The sequence below is a fragment of the Sorex araneus genome, chromosome 5 (genome assembly GCF_027595985.1).
Source record: "Sorex araneus isolate mSorAra2 chromosome 5, mSorAra2.pri, whole genome shotgun sequence".
Taxonomy (NCBI): domain Eukaryota; kingdom Metazoa; phylum Chordata; class Mammalia; order Eulipotyphla; family Soricidae; genus Sorex; species Sorex araneus.
The window spans coordinates 141486563-141502470 of NC_073306.1; the positions used below are offsets into that span (position 1 = coordinate 141486563).

The following is a 15908-nucleotide window of genomic DNA, read 5'->3' on the forward strand; positions in this document are numbered from 1 at the left end:
TCAGGCCTGTTATTTATTTTTACCTCAAATTGTCTTCCTCTTATAGTTTCATTCTCTCTCTCATTTCTGGGGAAGGGGGGAAGTTTGGCCACATTCTGCAATGCTCAAGGGTTATTCTTGGCTCTGCACTCAGGAATTACTCCTGATGGGGCCTGGGGTACCCTATGGGACTGGGGATAGAACCTGGGTTGGCCACGTGCAAGGTCAACACCCTACCTGCTGTACTATCATTCCAGCCCATCTTCTTAAAGCTTTTAAGGCAGTTTGCTATCTCATGGGAACACCTGAACAGACGTGTAATTTGGAATATTTGTTCCCAGACCATAGCTCATTATTCTCAATGGTGTATTTTGAGGAGAAAAGTTTTCTGGGGAAAAGAAATGTTCTGGCTTCCTTTGTGGAATCAGAGAGAACTTGAGGTGAAAGGGTCAGAAATGCCTCAAATGACCATGACGCCCAGATCAGGAACAACTGCTGAGGCTTAATAAAAGAGGCAGAGGCATAGGTCCTCCTGACAACTGCCCTGGAGGGCCCGTCTGGCAGACTCTGCAGATGCCACAGAGCATACAAGCACTAGTCTTCTGGTGGGCCTGCGCCAACGGTCATTTCCCTGCAGCAGCTGTCTTCGCCTTCTCGGCCAGAGGGTTCCCAGGACATGGGCTCGTTTCTCATTATGCTCACAAAGGAACTCACCTGCAGAGACACCAAAGGACAAACCCGAGCCCACAGTAAGGGTCCAGGCAGATGGCCACTTCTCTAGAGGGGTAGAGCTCACACTGCAGCTTAATAGAACGGCAAAAGGCACTGGTGGCTGCGTGCGACATCTGCAAGAGAGAGGCGTGTTAATGCAGGGGTCAAGCCTCCAAATGATCCCCTAGAGAAGGGCTGTCACATGCCTGGGGCCTGGCCCCAACCAATCCACCCTGACACAAGTGCCCTCAATGCCGAAGCCTGACTCCCCCAAATCACTACTGTCATCGAGTTCTGGTTCCATCAGGTGGGAGTGGGCAGCTGTTCTCTGACTGTTCCCTGCGATGAACCAATCATACCTCAGATCTCTGAGTCCTCCTAGACCTGTGCTAGCAACAGAAGCAACTCGAGGTATCAGCAGAGTGGCATTAGCACTGCCCATCTGACCCCAAGTGCTGCAGCAGATGCTGAGGGTGGACCAGCACCTGTCTGCCTCTCCAGGCAGGATCCACCTGACCCATCTCATTCCCAGGCCCAAGACACCACATGTGAACAGCCCCCTGGGAGAAGCAGCTCAGAGCAGGGGCGGGGTTGACTGGGAGACACGCCCTTTCCCAGAATCACAGGAAATCACAAATCAACTTGACAAAATCCAACTTTGCTGTGTCACAATGGATGGTCAGCAAAGAGCTTCTTGACCACCACTGATGTCCAGGTACTTAATGAGTGAGGTGGATCCCTTTAAAACACTAAAATGTACCTTAAAAGAACCATTTCTTGTGGAAGTTTTCCAGCCAATCAAACCAAGGGAAAAAGGAATGTGGAGGTTCACAGTCCGAACACCCCATGATTATGGAAAAGGAAAGGTGGCAGAGGTGTGGAAGGGCATTTACGAGTGCTGCCACACTTAGGAAGACCCACCAACGTTGTGTCAGCCTCCACACGTCCTCACATGAAAGGGGAGACACAATGGGACAGGGCCTTCCTCTGTGACACGCAGAGCCAAAAGGTTTTCCCAGAGGCCAGTCTGCATGTCCCACTGACCACAAAGCAAGGTCACATAGGGTCAAATGCGCAGCCTATACAAATGGAGTTCTTCCAGCTTTCTCCAAAAGCCACTCATTAGTTTAAGAAGTCACATGACTTGTTTTAAGAGACTCACCTCTACCTCTAGGAAACGCCCAGGACCCAAAGCCCCTGAATCTCCTTTCCCACAATCTTAGCTCAGCAGGTAAAAGAAATGCTGAGTGAGCTCACCGTGCAAATCTTTGAAATTTCTTAAATTAAGAAACTGACATGCCTGTTATAAAATTCATGTGGAGGGGCTAGAACTATAGTACAGCGAGGAGAGTGTTTTCCTTGCATGCGGCTGACCTAGGTTAGATTCCCAGCACCCCATATGAGCACCACCAGGAGTAATTCCTGAGTGCATGAGTCAGGAGTAACCCAGGGGCATCTTTGGGTGTGACCCAAAAAGAAAAAAAAATTCATGCGGAATTCCAAGAAAACTGATTCTAGCCTTGGAAACAACTTCTGAAAGAACCAAATTAGAAAGACTCACATTTCCTTACTATAAATGGATTACAAAGCTATAGAACAAGGAACTAGCACAAAAATAGACTTATACTGGGGCTGGAACAGTAATACAACAGTAAGGTGCTTGCCATGCATGCAGCCAATCCAGATTCAATTCCTGGCATCTCATATGGTCCCCAAGCATCGCTAGGAGTAATTCCTGAGTACAGAGCCAGGAGTAACCCCTGAGCATCACCAGGTTATTCTATAGGAAGTCATCTTTTCAACAAATGGTGCTGGGAAATTGGACAATGATATGCAAAAAAATGGATTTGAAATCTTAACAAATACTGTTTACAAAAATCAATTCAAATTAGTCAAGTATATCACTGTATCACTGTCATCTGGTTGCTCATCGATTTGCACGAGTGGGCACCAATAACGTCTCCATTGTGAGACTTGTTGTTACTGTGTTTGGCATATCGAATATGCAACAGGTAGCTTGCCAGGCTCTGCCATGCGGGCAAAATACTCCTGGTAGCTTGCTGGGCACTCCAAGAGGGGCGAAGGAACTGAACCCGGGTCAGCTGTGTGCATGGCGAATGCCCTACCCGCTGCGCTATCACTCCAGCCCAGTCAAGTATGTAAGATCTAAAACTATCAAACTCTGGACTGGTTAAAGAAACTTGGTACATCTACACAATAAAATACTATGCAGCTGTTAGAAAAGATGAAGTCACGGGGCTGGAGCGATAGCACAGCGGGTAGGGCATTTGCCTTGCAAGCAATCAACCTGGGTTCGATTCCCAGCATCCCATATGGTCCCCTGAGCACTGCCAGGGGTAATTCCTGAGTGCAGAGCCAGGATTAACCCCTGTGCATTGCCAGGTGTAACCCAAAAAGCAAAAAAAAAGAAAAGAAAAGATGAAGTCACAAAATTTGCATATAAGTGGATAGACATGTAGAGTATCATATTAAGTGAAATGAGTGAGAAAGAGAGGGACAGACATAGAAGGACTGTACTTATTTGTGGAATATAAAGTAACAATGGGAGACTGACACCCAAGGATAGTAGAGATAGAGACCAGGAGGATTCCTCCACGGCTTGGGGGAAAAAAGGCAGCTGAGATAGAGAAGGGGCTATCAAGCAAAGGATGCTTGGAGGGCTCGCTCCTTTAGACCGAACATGATGGCCACTTAATACCTGTATTGCAAACCACAACACCCAAAAGGAGAGAGGGAGTAAAAGGGAATGCCCTGCCACAGAGGCAGCAGGGGTAGGGGGATGGGGATGGGGGCAAGGGTGGGGGTGGTGCGAGGGATACTGAGAACATTGGTGGTGGAGAATAGGTACTGGTGGAGGGATGGGTACTCAACCATTGTATGACTGAAATGTAATCATGAAAGTGTGTAAGTCTGCAACTGTATCTCAGTGTTTCATTATAAAATAAAATAAATAAAACTATCAAACTCTTAGAAGAATAACATAGGAGAAAATTCGTAAAACCTTAGACTTGGCAATAAATTAATTCCTGGATATCAAACCAAAGGAAAAGGTGAGAAAAGAAACTGTTCAAATTGGAGTTCATGAAATTAAAAAATGTCATAAAGACAATACTTAGTAAATATCACAAATATCATAAATATTACTAAGACAATACTTAGTAAAAAGGCAATTTAGTGAATGGATGGAAATATTTGCTAACCATGTGTCTGATAAGGAATCACTCTGCAGAATATCAGGAATCTTGAAAACTCAACAATAATAAAACAGCCCATTTCTCTGGACATTTCTTCAACATTTAATCTGGCGCCACTGGCTGATCAGTGAAATGGTGGCACATCTCAGAGTGGGGAAGAGACACTATGTAGGACCACCTCACCTTCACTCCAGCTAGCATCCCTGTGGTGGACACGCTGAAGTCGAGATAGGCAAGCGTGTCTGGGTTGGATGGTTTGTAGATCTGGGCCGGCCGCTTCTTTGGCAAATCATCTGAAGAATACAACAAAGTTTTAGCACACTGACCAGAGGAGAGAGACAAACAAAGTCTGACTGCCGTGAGGACTGACCTGTGTCCAGGATGGGGGGCCATGCCCTGATATCTACAGCCGCAGCAGCCTCCCTGGACCGTAACAATTTACAGATGAGCTGCGTTGTCATCAGACAGGCAGAACGACTCACCTGGGAGTTGGAGAACAGAGAGTGAAGAGAAGGACTAAGTCACACAGGCCCCTCTGCTCTGCCCGCAGCACCAGCAGCAGGAAGACCACCCTGGGCACCACTGCCATCCATGGCACACGACAACCTGGCAGCCTCCTGATGGGTTACACAGGAAGGCCAGAGACTGAGGAGCGGGACCTCAGCAGGCTGAAGCTCATGCTTCATGTGCAGGAGCCCCAGATTTTTTTTTGCCGTTTTTTTTTTTTGGGGGGGGGGCGAGGGGTCACACCCAGCGATGCACAGGGATTACTCCTGGCTCTGCACTCAGGAAATACTCCTGGCGGTGCTCGGGGGACCATGTGGGATGTGGGAATCAAACCCAGGTTGACTACGTGCAAGGCAAATGCCCTACCCACTGTGCTATTGCTCCAGCCCCAGGAGCCCCAGATTTGACCCCCAACACTGCATGGTCCCCTAAATATTGTCAGCAGTTACTTTTGACCTCTAACCTAGGGATAGCCCAAGTATCATGGTGTGTGACCTTGTGCAAGTTCAAAAAGACAGACAGGCCCATGGCCATTTCTGAGTGGAGCGAGGTCCAGTGTTATCATCACATTCATGGCTCCAGGGTGAGCCCTTCCTGCTCCATGGCCATATATGCGTGGTGCTCCCTACAGGGCAAGTGCCCAGAACTACCAAAAAAAAAAATGGGCTCTCTGGTGGGGTCCCTAACTGACCCACCCTCCTGCCCCTTCCTTTCACCCTTCTCCAAGCATCAGCCATCAAACCCAACCTTGAGCAGTGCCCTTCTCAGCCTTAAGGAGAACCATGGAAATGGAGCACTCTACACTGGTTTCTTTTGCAGGGCTGGGCTTGGTGGGGGTGCCAGTGTCTCGAAGATTGTCCCCAGGGAAGGGGGATGCCCTGTTTCTGGGGTACAGTCGACACATGAGGAGAACACAGGTACCCTTGAGGCCATAAGTCCATACATAAGACAAACTCCGGCTCCCAGAGCTGATGATAAGCCTAGTAAAGCGGAATTGAGGCCACATTCCAAGGTGTCTCTGGCTCTGCTGGCCCCATGCACACCACACCCCACCCTGCCCCTGCCCTTCACCCCAAGGCCCGGGTTCTGTGGGGTGGGCAGGAAGGAGTGCCAGGCAGCTTCACCTCCACGATCATCTTCACGGTGGGCAGTGTAGTGGCAATGTTCTGCGGGTGCGGTGGGCGGACAGTGATGGGCACGCAGCCTGCATAGAGGCAGCCATAGAAGGCTGCAATGAGATCGATCCCTACAGGAAGAAGATCCAAGGTCTCACTGGGAAAACATCACCCCACTTTATCCCCTACCCAAGGAACGGCCAGCCTGGAACTGTTAAAGGGTTCTGTGAGCAGTGGAGACACACACACACACACACACACACACACACACACACACACACACACACACACACACACACACACACCGCCTCACCCCCAGCCCTGTTCCTGGGACTCCAGAGACTACAGCAGAGCAGAAGGGTACTTGCTGGCTCAGTAGTGCTGGACTGAAGGACAACTGAGGAAATGCCCTTCTGAGTAGCAGAACAGAACAAATCTGCATTTCAAAGTGTGAGAATCACTTAGGGATGTACCGGGTGGGATCTGGGTGGGCCCCTGCCAGAGCAGCCCCAGAAGTCTGCTGCTCACCTGGGGGGTAGACAAGAGCCACGTGGTCTCCATCCTGCAGATGGCCCCTCTCCATCAACATCACAGCGATCTTCTCGGCTCGTTTGTGAAGCTGAACACAGGTCAACGAGTTTGCTATGGTGCCCTGAACATCACAAGAGCACATAGTGAGCGTTCCTGAGTGCTCCATGGAAAATACAGACCCACTCTCCCTCCCTCATGCTTCCCCTGTCCAGGTATACAGGTTCAACTCTGGAATGTTCTCACTGCCACCACCACCACCTTCCAGGAGGTCACAGCACCTTTTCACTCAGGCATGTGGCTCCAGAGGGACTAGGAAGGGAGATGTGGGGACAGGATGCCAAAAGGAGCTGCCATGGCAAATACGAGCACCACAGGTACAGAACATGCGAAGGAAGTGGTCTGGAGCAACAGGTGGAGGGAGGCAAAGAGAAAAGCCTGGGCCAGCACCATGAGAACAGCATGTCAGGGAGGCAGTCACCCTCACAACCATGCACAGGGTGTGGCATGCGAGAGAGGTTTCCACGAGGGGTGGGGGGAGGAGAGATTTTTCATATATGCTGATTAAATACGATGGTCCACTCTGGGCCACAGTGTTCTCCAGAGAGCACACTGGTGTTCAGTTCTGGACACAAACATGTCCTCTCCAGGCTAGGGCCCCTAAATCTGGCTAAGAAAGGCCCCAGCCAGGTAGTGGTCAGAGGGGTAGACCCTGTCCTGCTTGCTAGGACTCATTTGTCAGGCAGAGGGGAGGGTCAACTGACATTCTCTCAACTGTCCCTGCACACACATTTTTCTTTGGAGGAAGGTAAAAAGAAAATTTTAGAAACATTGAATATAGAGGTTACTCCTGGCTCTGCGCTCAGGAATTAACTCGTAGGGATGCTCAGGGGACCATATGAGATGCCGGGGATTGAAATCAGGTCAGCTGTGTGCAAGGCAAAAATGCCCTACCCTAAAAAATAAAAATAAAAAAGAAAAATGCCCTACCCACTGTACTATCACTCTGGGTCCATATAATTCCTTCTAAGATGAGAAGGGTTCTACTAGTAACTCATCCAGGAGACAGTTCCAGATTATAACCCTAAATCTCTAATTGTCTACTCTTGTAAAGTACCTGTGTTAAATATGGACAATATTCATTCATTTGCAACATTTTAAGCTTTTGGATGTCCTAAAGTAGCATGTATAATTAGTTAACTAGTGACTTATCTGATTCGTATGTATGTTCTTGTTCAAACTGCTAGAAAGGGGCGATCTTGGACACAAACACTCAAACCATCCTGAGTGATATGACATCACGACTTGCTCCTGCAGTTGGCAGCAGTGGGACAGGAAGCGTGCAAAGGAAGGGGCAGTTGCTGTTCACGTCAATGATGCTCAGTTGGTGTGTGTGTATCTCTAAACACACTTTCAATACTTCAGTAAGCACTTCCTCTCTGTGCTAATATTTTACTAAGGATAATGAATTCTCTTAGAATTATTTGCTTTTTAACTGTGTTGCCTTTTCTCATTTTTAATTAAAAATTAAGGGAATGCAAAATTTTAATTGCAAGTATGCCAGTATCTTTGGAGGACTGTTGCCATTTTTGTTTAAGAAATTTTTATTGCCAAGAAAAGCTGGATTAGATATTTTTTCTTCCAGATTGAATTAGTGTCCTGTTGATTACCAAATACTTCTATAGCTTTGGGACTTTGAGATGATAAATATTAATGGTATATAAAGAGGCATGATAAATAACCACACAATTTTAATAACGTAATGGATACTTAGTTGTGTAAGTATATAAATAGGACCTAGAAGAACATGTCAGAAGAACTGCTTGCAATTGTCTATGACTACATTCTTTACTTCTTTTTTAAAAAAATTTCCTATTATGCACATATCAACTTCTAAACAAAATGTGTTTTTATTTATTTTTTATTTATTTATTTTTGCTTTTTGGGTCACACCTGGCAATGCACAGGGGTTACTCCTGGCTCTTCACTCAGGAATTACCCCTGGCGGTGCTCAGGGGACCATATGGGATGCTGGGAATTGAACCCGGGTCAGCCGTGTGCAAGGCAAATGCCCTACCCGCTGTGCTATCGCTCCAGCCCCACAAAATGTGTTCTTAATAGCCTGTAAAAAAAGAATTATTATGTGATGACTCTTCAACAAACTGTGGTAGGAAAACTGGTCAGTCACACGGAAAAAAATATGAACCCAGACTCCTAACACCATGCACAAAAGTCAAAATTCAAAAATGATTAACAACCTCAATATCAGACCCTAAATTATATTGAGGAGAACACAGGCAGAACAGTCCATGACACTGAATCCAGAGGAAACTCCAAGGATTCAATGCCACTGGCCTAGCATACAGAACCAAGAGAAACCAATTAGACTCTATCAAAGAAGCTTCTGTACCACAAGAGAAACAATGGCCAGAACTAAACAAAACAAAAACAAAAAAAACCAAAACCCTCCTGAGGGAGTAGAGACCTAGTGCAGAAGGCAAGTTGCAGGTCGTGCACATAGCAGACCTGGGTTCGATCCCCATTACAATATATTGTCCCCCCAGCCCCACCAGGAGTTGTCCCTCAGCACAGAGCCAAGTGCAAGCCCAGCCTCAGCCAGGCATGCCCCAGAGAAATAAACAAAATACACCCCACAGATTTGGAGAAAATATAATCCATGATTATATAAAGCACTGGCAGAACTTAGCAAGAAAACAACCCCAAGTGATCAAAATTGTGGGGAAGAGACGAATAGAAACTTCATCAAAGATGAAAATAGAGATATTTCCATATCTCTATTTGATATTTGATATGAATATATCTCATATTCATAGAGATGGCCAAAAAGTATATATATATATATATAAAACCCTCTGCTTTTTAGAGACCTAGTACAGAACGCAACGCAAAGTGCTGGTTGTGCACACAGCAACCTGAGTTTGGCTTATAAAAAACCCACTTATTATCAGGGAAATGCAAATGAACAATGACATATCATCGCACACCAGTGAGACTGGCACACATCACCAAAGGATAGAAACAACCAGTGTTGGTGTGGATATGAGGGAAAGGCACCCTCATTTACCACTGGAGGGCATGTTCTGGTCCAGCTCTTTTGGAAAACAATGAATACTCAAAAGGATTAGAAATTGACCCACATGACCCAGCAATTCCACTTCTTGACATCTACCTTAAGGGTCCAAAAACTCTATTGAGAAAAGTCATTTCCACTCCTTAGTTAATTGCAGCACTATTCACAGTAGCCCAGACCTGGAAACAACCCAAGTGCCCACAAACAAAAGACTGGATAAAGAAACTATGGTACAGATACACAATGAAATATCACTTCGTTCTAAAAAAAAGAGGAAATCGTGCATTTGCAGCTACATGGATGGATCTGGATAGTATGTTAAGTGAAGTTAGAAGGAGATAGACACAGAATGACCATTCTCATCTGTGTGGAATATACAGAAATAGTACAGGAATAACAAATGGCCAAAGGCAACAGAAATTCAGAACTGGTCTTCAGTGGGAAGATTACCCTGGGGGTCGGGGGTCAGAGGGGTCACTAGTACAACAGTGGAAGGTGTGGGGCTGGAATGTTTTATACATAAACCCTACCACTATTAGTATTGTAAACCATAGGGCCTAAATTTTTATTTTATTTATAAAAAGTTTTGGAAGTATCCACTAATTTACTTTTCTAATATGAACATTACTTTTAGCTACTTATAAAACAGAAATGATTTTTATTCCTAGGGCTGGAGTGATAGCACAGCAGGTAGGGCGTTTGCCTTGCACACAGCCGACGCGGATTTGATTCCTCCGTCCCTCTCAAAGAGCCTCGCAAGCTACCCAGAGTATCTCGCCCACATGGCAGAGCCTGGCAAGCTCCCCATGGCGTATTCGATATACCAAAAACAGTAACAGCAAGTCTCACAATGGAGACATTACTGGTGCCCATCCGAGCAAATCAATGAGCAACAGGATGACAGTGCTACAGTGATTTTATTCCTAATATTCAAAATCTGTAATGAAAGTAATAACCTTCATAATAAAAGATTTGTGATAAAAATAAATATCTCTTGTATTTATTTTGCATTTATCTGTATCATTCTGGAGGAGAGAGTACTGTAGAAATACCCCTGAAATAGACACATATACACGCTGACATCTCAAAGCGTCTTCTGTGAAAGGGCCTGAGGCGCTGCAGGGGACGTGTGAGGACTGGGGGCAGGCTGTGAAGAAGCACACAGGTGTCCACAGAGCACCGGCACAGAAGGCTCACCCTACAGTTGAGCAGTGTAAACAGCACGTGGTCGGGGGTGGTCTGTGCTCGCCACTGCAGGACCTCCGAGAGAAACAGAAACTGGAACAAAGCACAGAATCAGATGTGGGTGGGCTGGACTGCGACTGACAGATGAAGCCAGGCCGTCCCAGGCAGCTCCCTGAGCCCCAGTCACAGCACACACAGTGCTGGGGGCTCACACGAGGCTGGTGCCAGGCTGTGCTGACGGGAGATGTTCAGAGACGTGGCCAACCACAGGAGTGCTGTGGCCCCACAAATGGGGAGCTGACACCCAGAACTTTGTGGGCTCTGACCCACTTTCAAATGGGCTCTCCCACATCTGTCACTGAGGATGGTCATCTAAGGGAGCCGTTCGACAGCACCACCAACCCCTAAGGCTGTGCCTCCTGTACGAGTGTCGGGGTACAGAAGGCCAGGGTACTGCGTGAGAGCTGGACACAGAAAACACCACGCCTCTCTCTCTCTACTTCTCTCCTTCTCGCTCTCCTCCTCTCTCTCCCCTTCCCTTTCCTCTCCCTCTTCCTCCTCTCCTCCCTCCCTCCCCCTGCCTGCCTTCCCTCCTTCTCCTCCTGCCCCTCTCTTTGCGGTGCTGGGAATCCCATCCAGAGTCTCACACATGTAGCACAAGGCAAGTATTCTACAGCTGAGCTACATCGTAGCTCACATGATGCTGTATCAGAGGGAACAGACCTGCTCTGAGATTAGAGTGTGGTAATGCCTCTGTCTAAACCAGCACCACTTTGGGTGGGTGATCTGTCACGTTTTATAATAGCCCATAGGGTAATATCAGTATTTGGAGATTCTCGAGGCTGCACAGCTGTAGGGGGTTTGTCGCCACAATGACTGTGTGATATCGGGGTCCAGCTTTCTCCGCCTACAGCTAGTCAGGAGGTCTGGTTCCCAAATGTGGGGTTTAGTGTTCTCCTGAATTCCATCAATTAAGGACTGATGCTGGGCGATGAGGTCACGGAGAGACGTCCGGACAGAGCTGGGGCTGGGCTCTAGAGACTAGGGTGGACAGGGTTAAACCCATCTCTGTGCTCTGAGAGATGCCGCAGAGCTGTCCGAGTCTCCGACTGAAACTGCTGGGTGTCTCCTTGAAGGAGTAGCGGGGCACACGGGCCATGAGTGGAGAAGAAAGGGGACAGGTAACCCTATGACAGCTCAGAGTGTTGGAGGAGGACTGCCCGTGGGCTGGCAAAGTCCACACTCACCTTTCGGGCCTGGTCATTGTCTTCGATCTGGCCCAGGTCCCTGCCACTGGCCTGTGCGATCCTCTTCCCAGACACCAGGTTCCCCACCATCACAGAGGCGGGGCCGATTTCTGGAAAGGAAGTGTCAGGGGAGGACAGTTAGCGTCCTGCTCTCAGAAGGCCTCTGAGAAGAGGGCCCAGGAGGTGCGCAGAGCACACCAGGGCCTGGGAGGCACACAGAGGAGGCTTTCCGCCAACACTCAGCCAACACTTATGTTCTCCTAGTCCCCCCAGTCTTTCTACTATGGAAAATTCTGCAGTCAGCAAGCAGCCACACCTGACACAGGGTCCCTGGGAGAAACAGTCTCTCAGACTGGCCTGAGAACAGCTCCTAAATCCTTGTCATGGGAAAGCAAAGGACAGGCAAAAGGCCATCACAGGTCACCAACCAACTCCATGCCGGGGCTCTTTGCAGACTAGGAAACATTTCACTGCCGAAAAGCAGCCAAGATCAATCCTGAGAGCATCCTATTCCTTCTCCACTGAGAGAGATGCTTGCACCATCTCTGGTGAGAGGGGCCACGCTTTTTCTCCCAACACCTACATTCTCACCCAGACACGCACACCTGTGGGGGAGGGTCGACGAGTGTGCCTGAGGGGGTCTACATGCACCTAGAGTGAAATGAGGACTGAGAAGGCAAAGTTCACAGGGGAAACTTGGCCATAACATGTAACATTAATGTTACCGATTTGTGTCTAACCCTTGGTTTGACAAAATACATCAAGAGTCAGTTTGAAATGCTTAAGTTTCCGATGAAGTTCCAGTGCCAAGTGGTGTAAAAAATTCAGAGCACAGAAGAGCCACGTGTCTGCTGTGCTGTCAGACATCGTAGACGCAGGTCTAGAGGGGCAAAAACGGTGGTGCTTAGAAGGTACCGGTCACCACCCCAGTCCCTGCCTTTGCCCGAGCATCATGAGGCACAATGTGTGTGTGTGGAGCCGGATCTAGTCGATGTGAACCCCAGGAGCTGTGCTGGGAAGGCAAGGGGCTCCAAGCTGTCTTTTCCTGGGAAAGTGGGCCGACACAGACTCTGATCTAGGTTGTGGAGGTTTGTGGGTGTCAATCTCTGAGATACACCATCATGTGCCATATGGGCTCCAATGAATTGTGTCTGAACTCCTAGATCTCTTCTTTTGGTCCCTGACAACAAAGCGGAAGACTGGGCTGGGGGAAGCCGAGGGGGCAGGGAGGCGTACCTGCATGTTCAGTTCCCAGCGCGGTAAGGCCCCTATGCATCACAGGTGGGGCCCTGCAGCCCCACCCAGCAGGTGTTGAGTCAGGGAGGGGGGCAGAGCAAGACCCTCCTACTGCTTCACGATGAAAACTGGGCTAGAGGCTGACCAAGCTTGGGTCTGGGGCTCCCGTCTGTTTTCTTCCCTGGCCCCTGCTCTGGATAGGAAATGGAGAGTAGCTTTCCCCGAGTCCTGGGGCACCTCTGCAGGTTGTGAGCAGTGATCTGTGCAGACTGGAGACTGAAGCAGCAGCTTCAGAAACTGGGACTGGAGCAGTTCCTTGGCCAGGAGCTCGGCCCTGCCCAGTGCCGCCCGTGAACAGTCCTTGGAAGGTCAGCAGGGACCAAGCCTGTTTCCACAACACCCAAAGTGGGGCTGCTCACTCAGCCGACTTGGTACGGAGTAGCCCACAGATCACAGTGTACTTAGCTGAGTAAATAAACTCTTGCCATGCAGGCAAAGGCAATCATGGTTCTTGCCAATCACCTACATTTTAGGGACTCTGTGTTAGGCATGCAGCACCACCCCACACAAACAACTGGCCTAACTAACGTCTAATGCTGGCCAATAGTGAGTGCATGTTCACTCACAAATGTCAGTTCTAAGGGGCCAGAAGCCATCCTGTCCAATCCTCATGGCGTTTACAGAAACCGGCAATCCAGGAAACGTGACCCCTGGAAGGTCACAAGCCAAACTAAGGATGCTGATCCCACTTTAATATTATTTAAAATAGTCTCTGAAGACAGACCGTAAGCTCTACCTGTCTCGCCACTGAGAACTCTGCTAAAGCACCTCACGTGTGCTGCCATGAAGCCATTCCCTCTCAATGTCACTCAGGAAAGAGGTTTCCCAGTCCCCCATCCCAACCCCTGATCTCTATGCAAAGGTCTGGTTCCTGACACTGGTCAGCTGAGCCAAGCCTTATGTAGTCTCCGATCACACTGCAGAAATAATCCCATTAATGTCCCTTTCCTCTGTCTCATTGTTTGCATATAGGAAGGTCATGGATTTTTGGGTATTGATTTTATAGCCTGCGACTTTACTGTATAGGTCAATTGTTTCTAAGAGTTTCTTACTAGAGCTTTTAGGTTTCTCTAGGTATAGTATAATATCGTCTGCGAATAGTGAGAGCTTGATTTCTTCCTTTCCGATCTGAATCCCCTTAATATCTTTTTCTTACCTGATGGCTATTGCTAATACTTCCAGTACTATATTAAAGAGAAGTGGTGAGAGTGGGCATCCTTGTCTTGTCCCCGATCTTAGAGGAAAAGCCCTTAGTTTTTCTCCATTGATGATAATGCTTGCCATAGGTTCGTGGTAGATGGCTTTGACTATCTTGAGAAAAGTTCCTCCAAAACCCATTTTGGTGAGTTTTTATCATGAATGGGTATTGGATCTTGTCAAATGCTTTCTCTGCATCTATTGATATGATCATATGGTTTTTATCTTTACTTTTGTTGATGTGATGGATCAGAAATAATCCCATTAAAATGTTTGCCTGGGGGCCAGCCATCAGTAGCGTGCTTGACTTGCAAGCAGCTGACCTGGGTTTGATCCCCTGCTACTCCATATGGTCCCCCGGAGCCTGGCAGGAGTGACCCCGGAGCACAGAGCTAGGAGTAAGCACCGAGCACTGTCAGAGGGGTCCAAAAACAAAAATTCGTTAAAAAGAAAAGTTTGCCTGAAGTTGGCTGTTACCAACCCTGACCTGTAGGTCACCCGGGGACTGGGAGGCATGCTTTCTCGGGATTCGGGAATGCCCAGGGGAGGGTGGGAGGGAAATGGGCCATACCCTCACCCTGCCATTTGCCTGAGGGTTAGAGGCCCGGCACTGCTGCAGCTGGCACCTTAGAGCATGTCAACCACAACAGAAAGGGTGGAAGAGAAAAGCAGAGTCGGAATCCAGAAGAGGAGAAAACAGCCAGAGCCAGGAACAATCTAGTAATATGTAAGAATGTGTCAAAGAGCAGAGTTTGAGTTTCATGTTCTTGAAGAGATGACTAGGGTCAGCCATGGTACACACACACAGTGTGAGCCCAGCGCTGTGTGTGCAGGAAAGAGAAGGACAAGGACAGCTGTGCGCCCTGGATTCCGGCTTCTGAATGTTCCTTGTGCAAAGGGTGTTTGCTGGAACCGCAGGAGGGAGAGGTCTGAGAACGCCTGTCTGTAAGGTGTGGCCACCGCACCCCCAGCCCACAGTTCACATACCCACCCGCAGGCTCAGCAGACATACCTGGCTGCTTCTGCCGAGGTTTGGGCAGGTTGGTGACACAAGTGTGGGGACACATGAGGACGTTGCAGGGGTGCAGCGAGCCCTCCAGGAAAAGCTGCTTCGTTTCTGACAAGTGGATCCCACCAAGCGGGGTTTTGGGAAGGGTGTTTGCTGGAACCAGGGCTAGGCAGTAAACCCCAACCTGGTGGATGCTGTCAATGGCCTGGAAGTCAGAGAGGGCACTGGTCACTGGAGAGGGGGGGGACAGCTAGTAAGCAAACATTCAGTCAGTGAGACACATCATCTCCAATAGGTGGGACACCTGAGCAGAAGGGGCTCCACCAGTAAGGGCCCAACCTGTCCAAGCTAAGAATTACTGGGGACATGTGGGATTCAACACCCTAAGCACAGAAATGTGGAAAAGAACATTTACTCCAGAGGAATGATCAAAACTGCCCCTTGCAACCTCCCAAATGACACTAGGAGCCAGTCCCGCTGAGCCCTGGTCTCTGACACCATTGGAGTCCAACAAGGTGGCTGCAGAGTGGGGCTGGAAAGCTGCTGGCCGTGGTGGGAGGGGTACCTGCAGCACCCTGCTCATCCACTGGAAGCTGTCCTCCTCCGTGGAGTCGGGCCTCTGCTCGGCCACAATCACGATCCTCTCATCGTGCAGGACGGTCACTGAGAACACAGCTATCCTGTGCAGACAGAGACAAACAGTGAGCACTGTGGCTGTCAGCGTGCCAGAGCAACAGTGCCTGATCACAGCAGCCATGGTGGCCCCACCCCCCAAGAGGCCTCCCCAGGCCATAGGAGCAGCTCTGAAGGGCGGGTGGGCCCACAGAC

General features: G+C 48.7%; 1 protein-coding gene across 2 annotated transcripts in view; it reads right to left on the reverse strand.

The window, feature by feature from the left end:
• DIP2C (disco interacting protein 2 homolog C) overlaps positions 1 to 15908 on the reverse strand; it is a 193753-nt gene that overhangs the window by 24185 nt on the left and 153660 nt on the right. For both annotated transcript variants that reach the window (XM_055137625.1, XM_055137624.1), the window contains 9 exons: positions 15646 to 15760; positions 15084 to 15285; positions 11579 to 11688; positions 10344 to 10424; positions 6056 to 6179; positions 5537 to 5658; positions 4276 to 4387; positions 4089 to 4198; positions 694 to 824 (listed from right to left, as the gene is read on the reverse strand). In XM_055137625.1, coding sequence (XP_054993600.1) covers positions 694 to 824; positions 4089 to 4198; positions 4276 to 4387; positions 5537 to 5658; positions 6056 to 6179; positions 10344 to 10424; positions 11579 to 11688; positions 15084 to 15285; positions 15646 to 15760 — 1107 coding nt within the window. The remainder of the gene's footprint in view (positions 1 to 693; positions 825 to 4088; positions 4199 to 4275; positions 4388 to 5536; positions 5659 to 6055; positions 6180 to 10343; positions 10425 to 11578; positions 11689 to 15083; positions 15286 to 15645; positions 15761 to 15908) is intronic.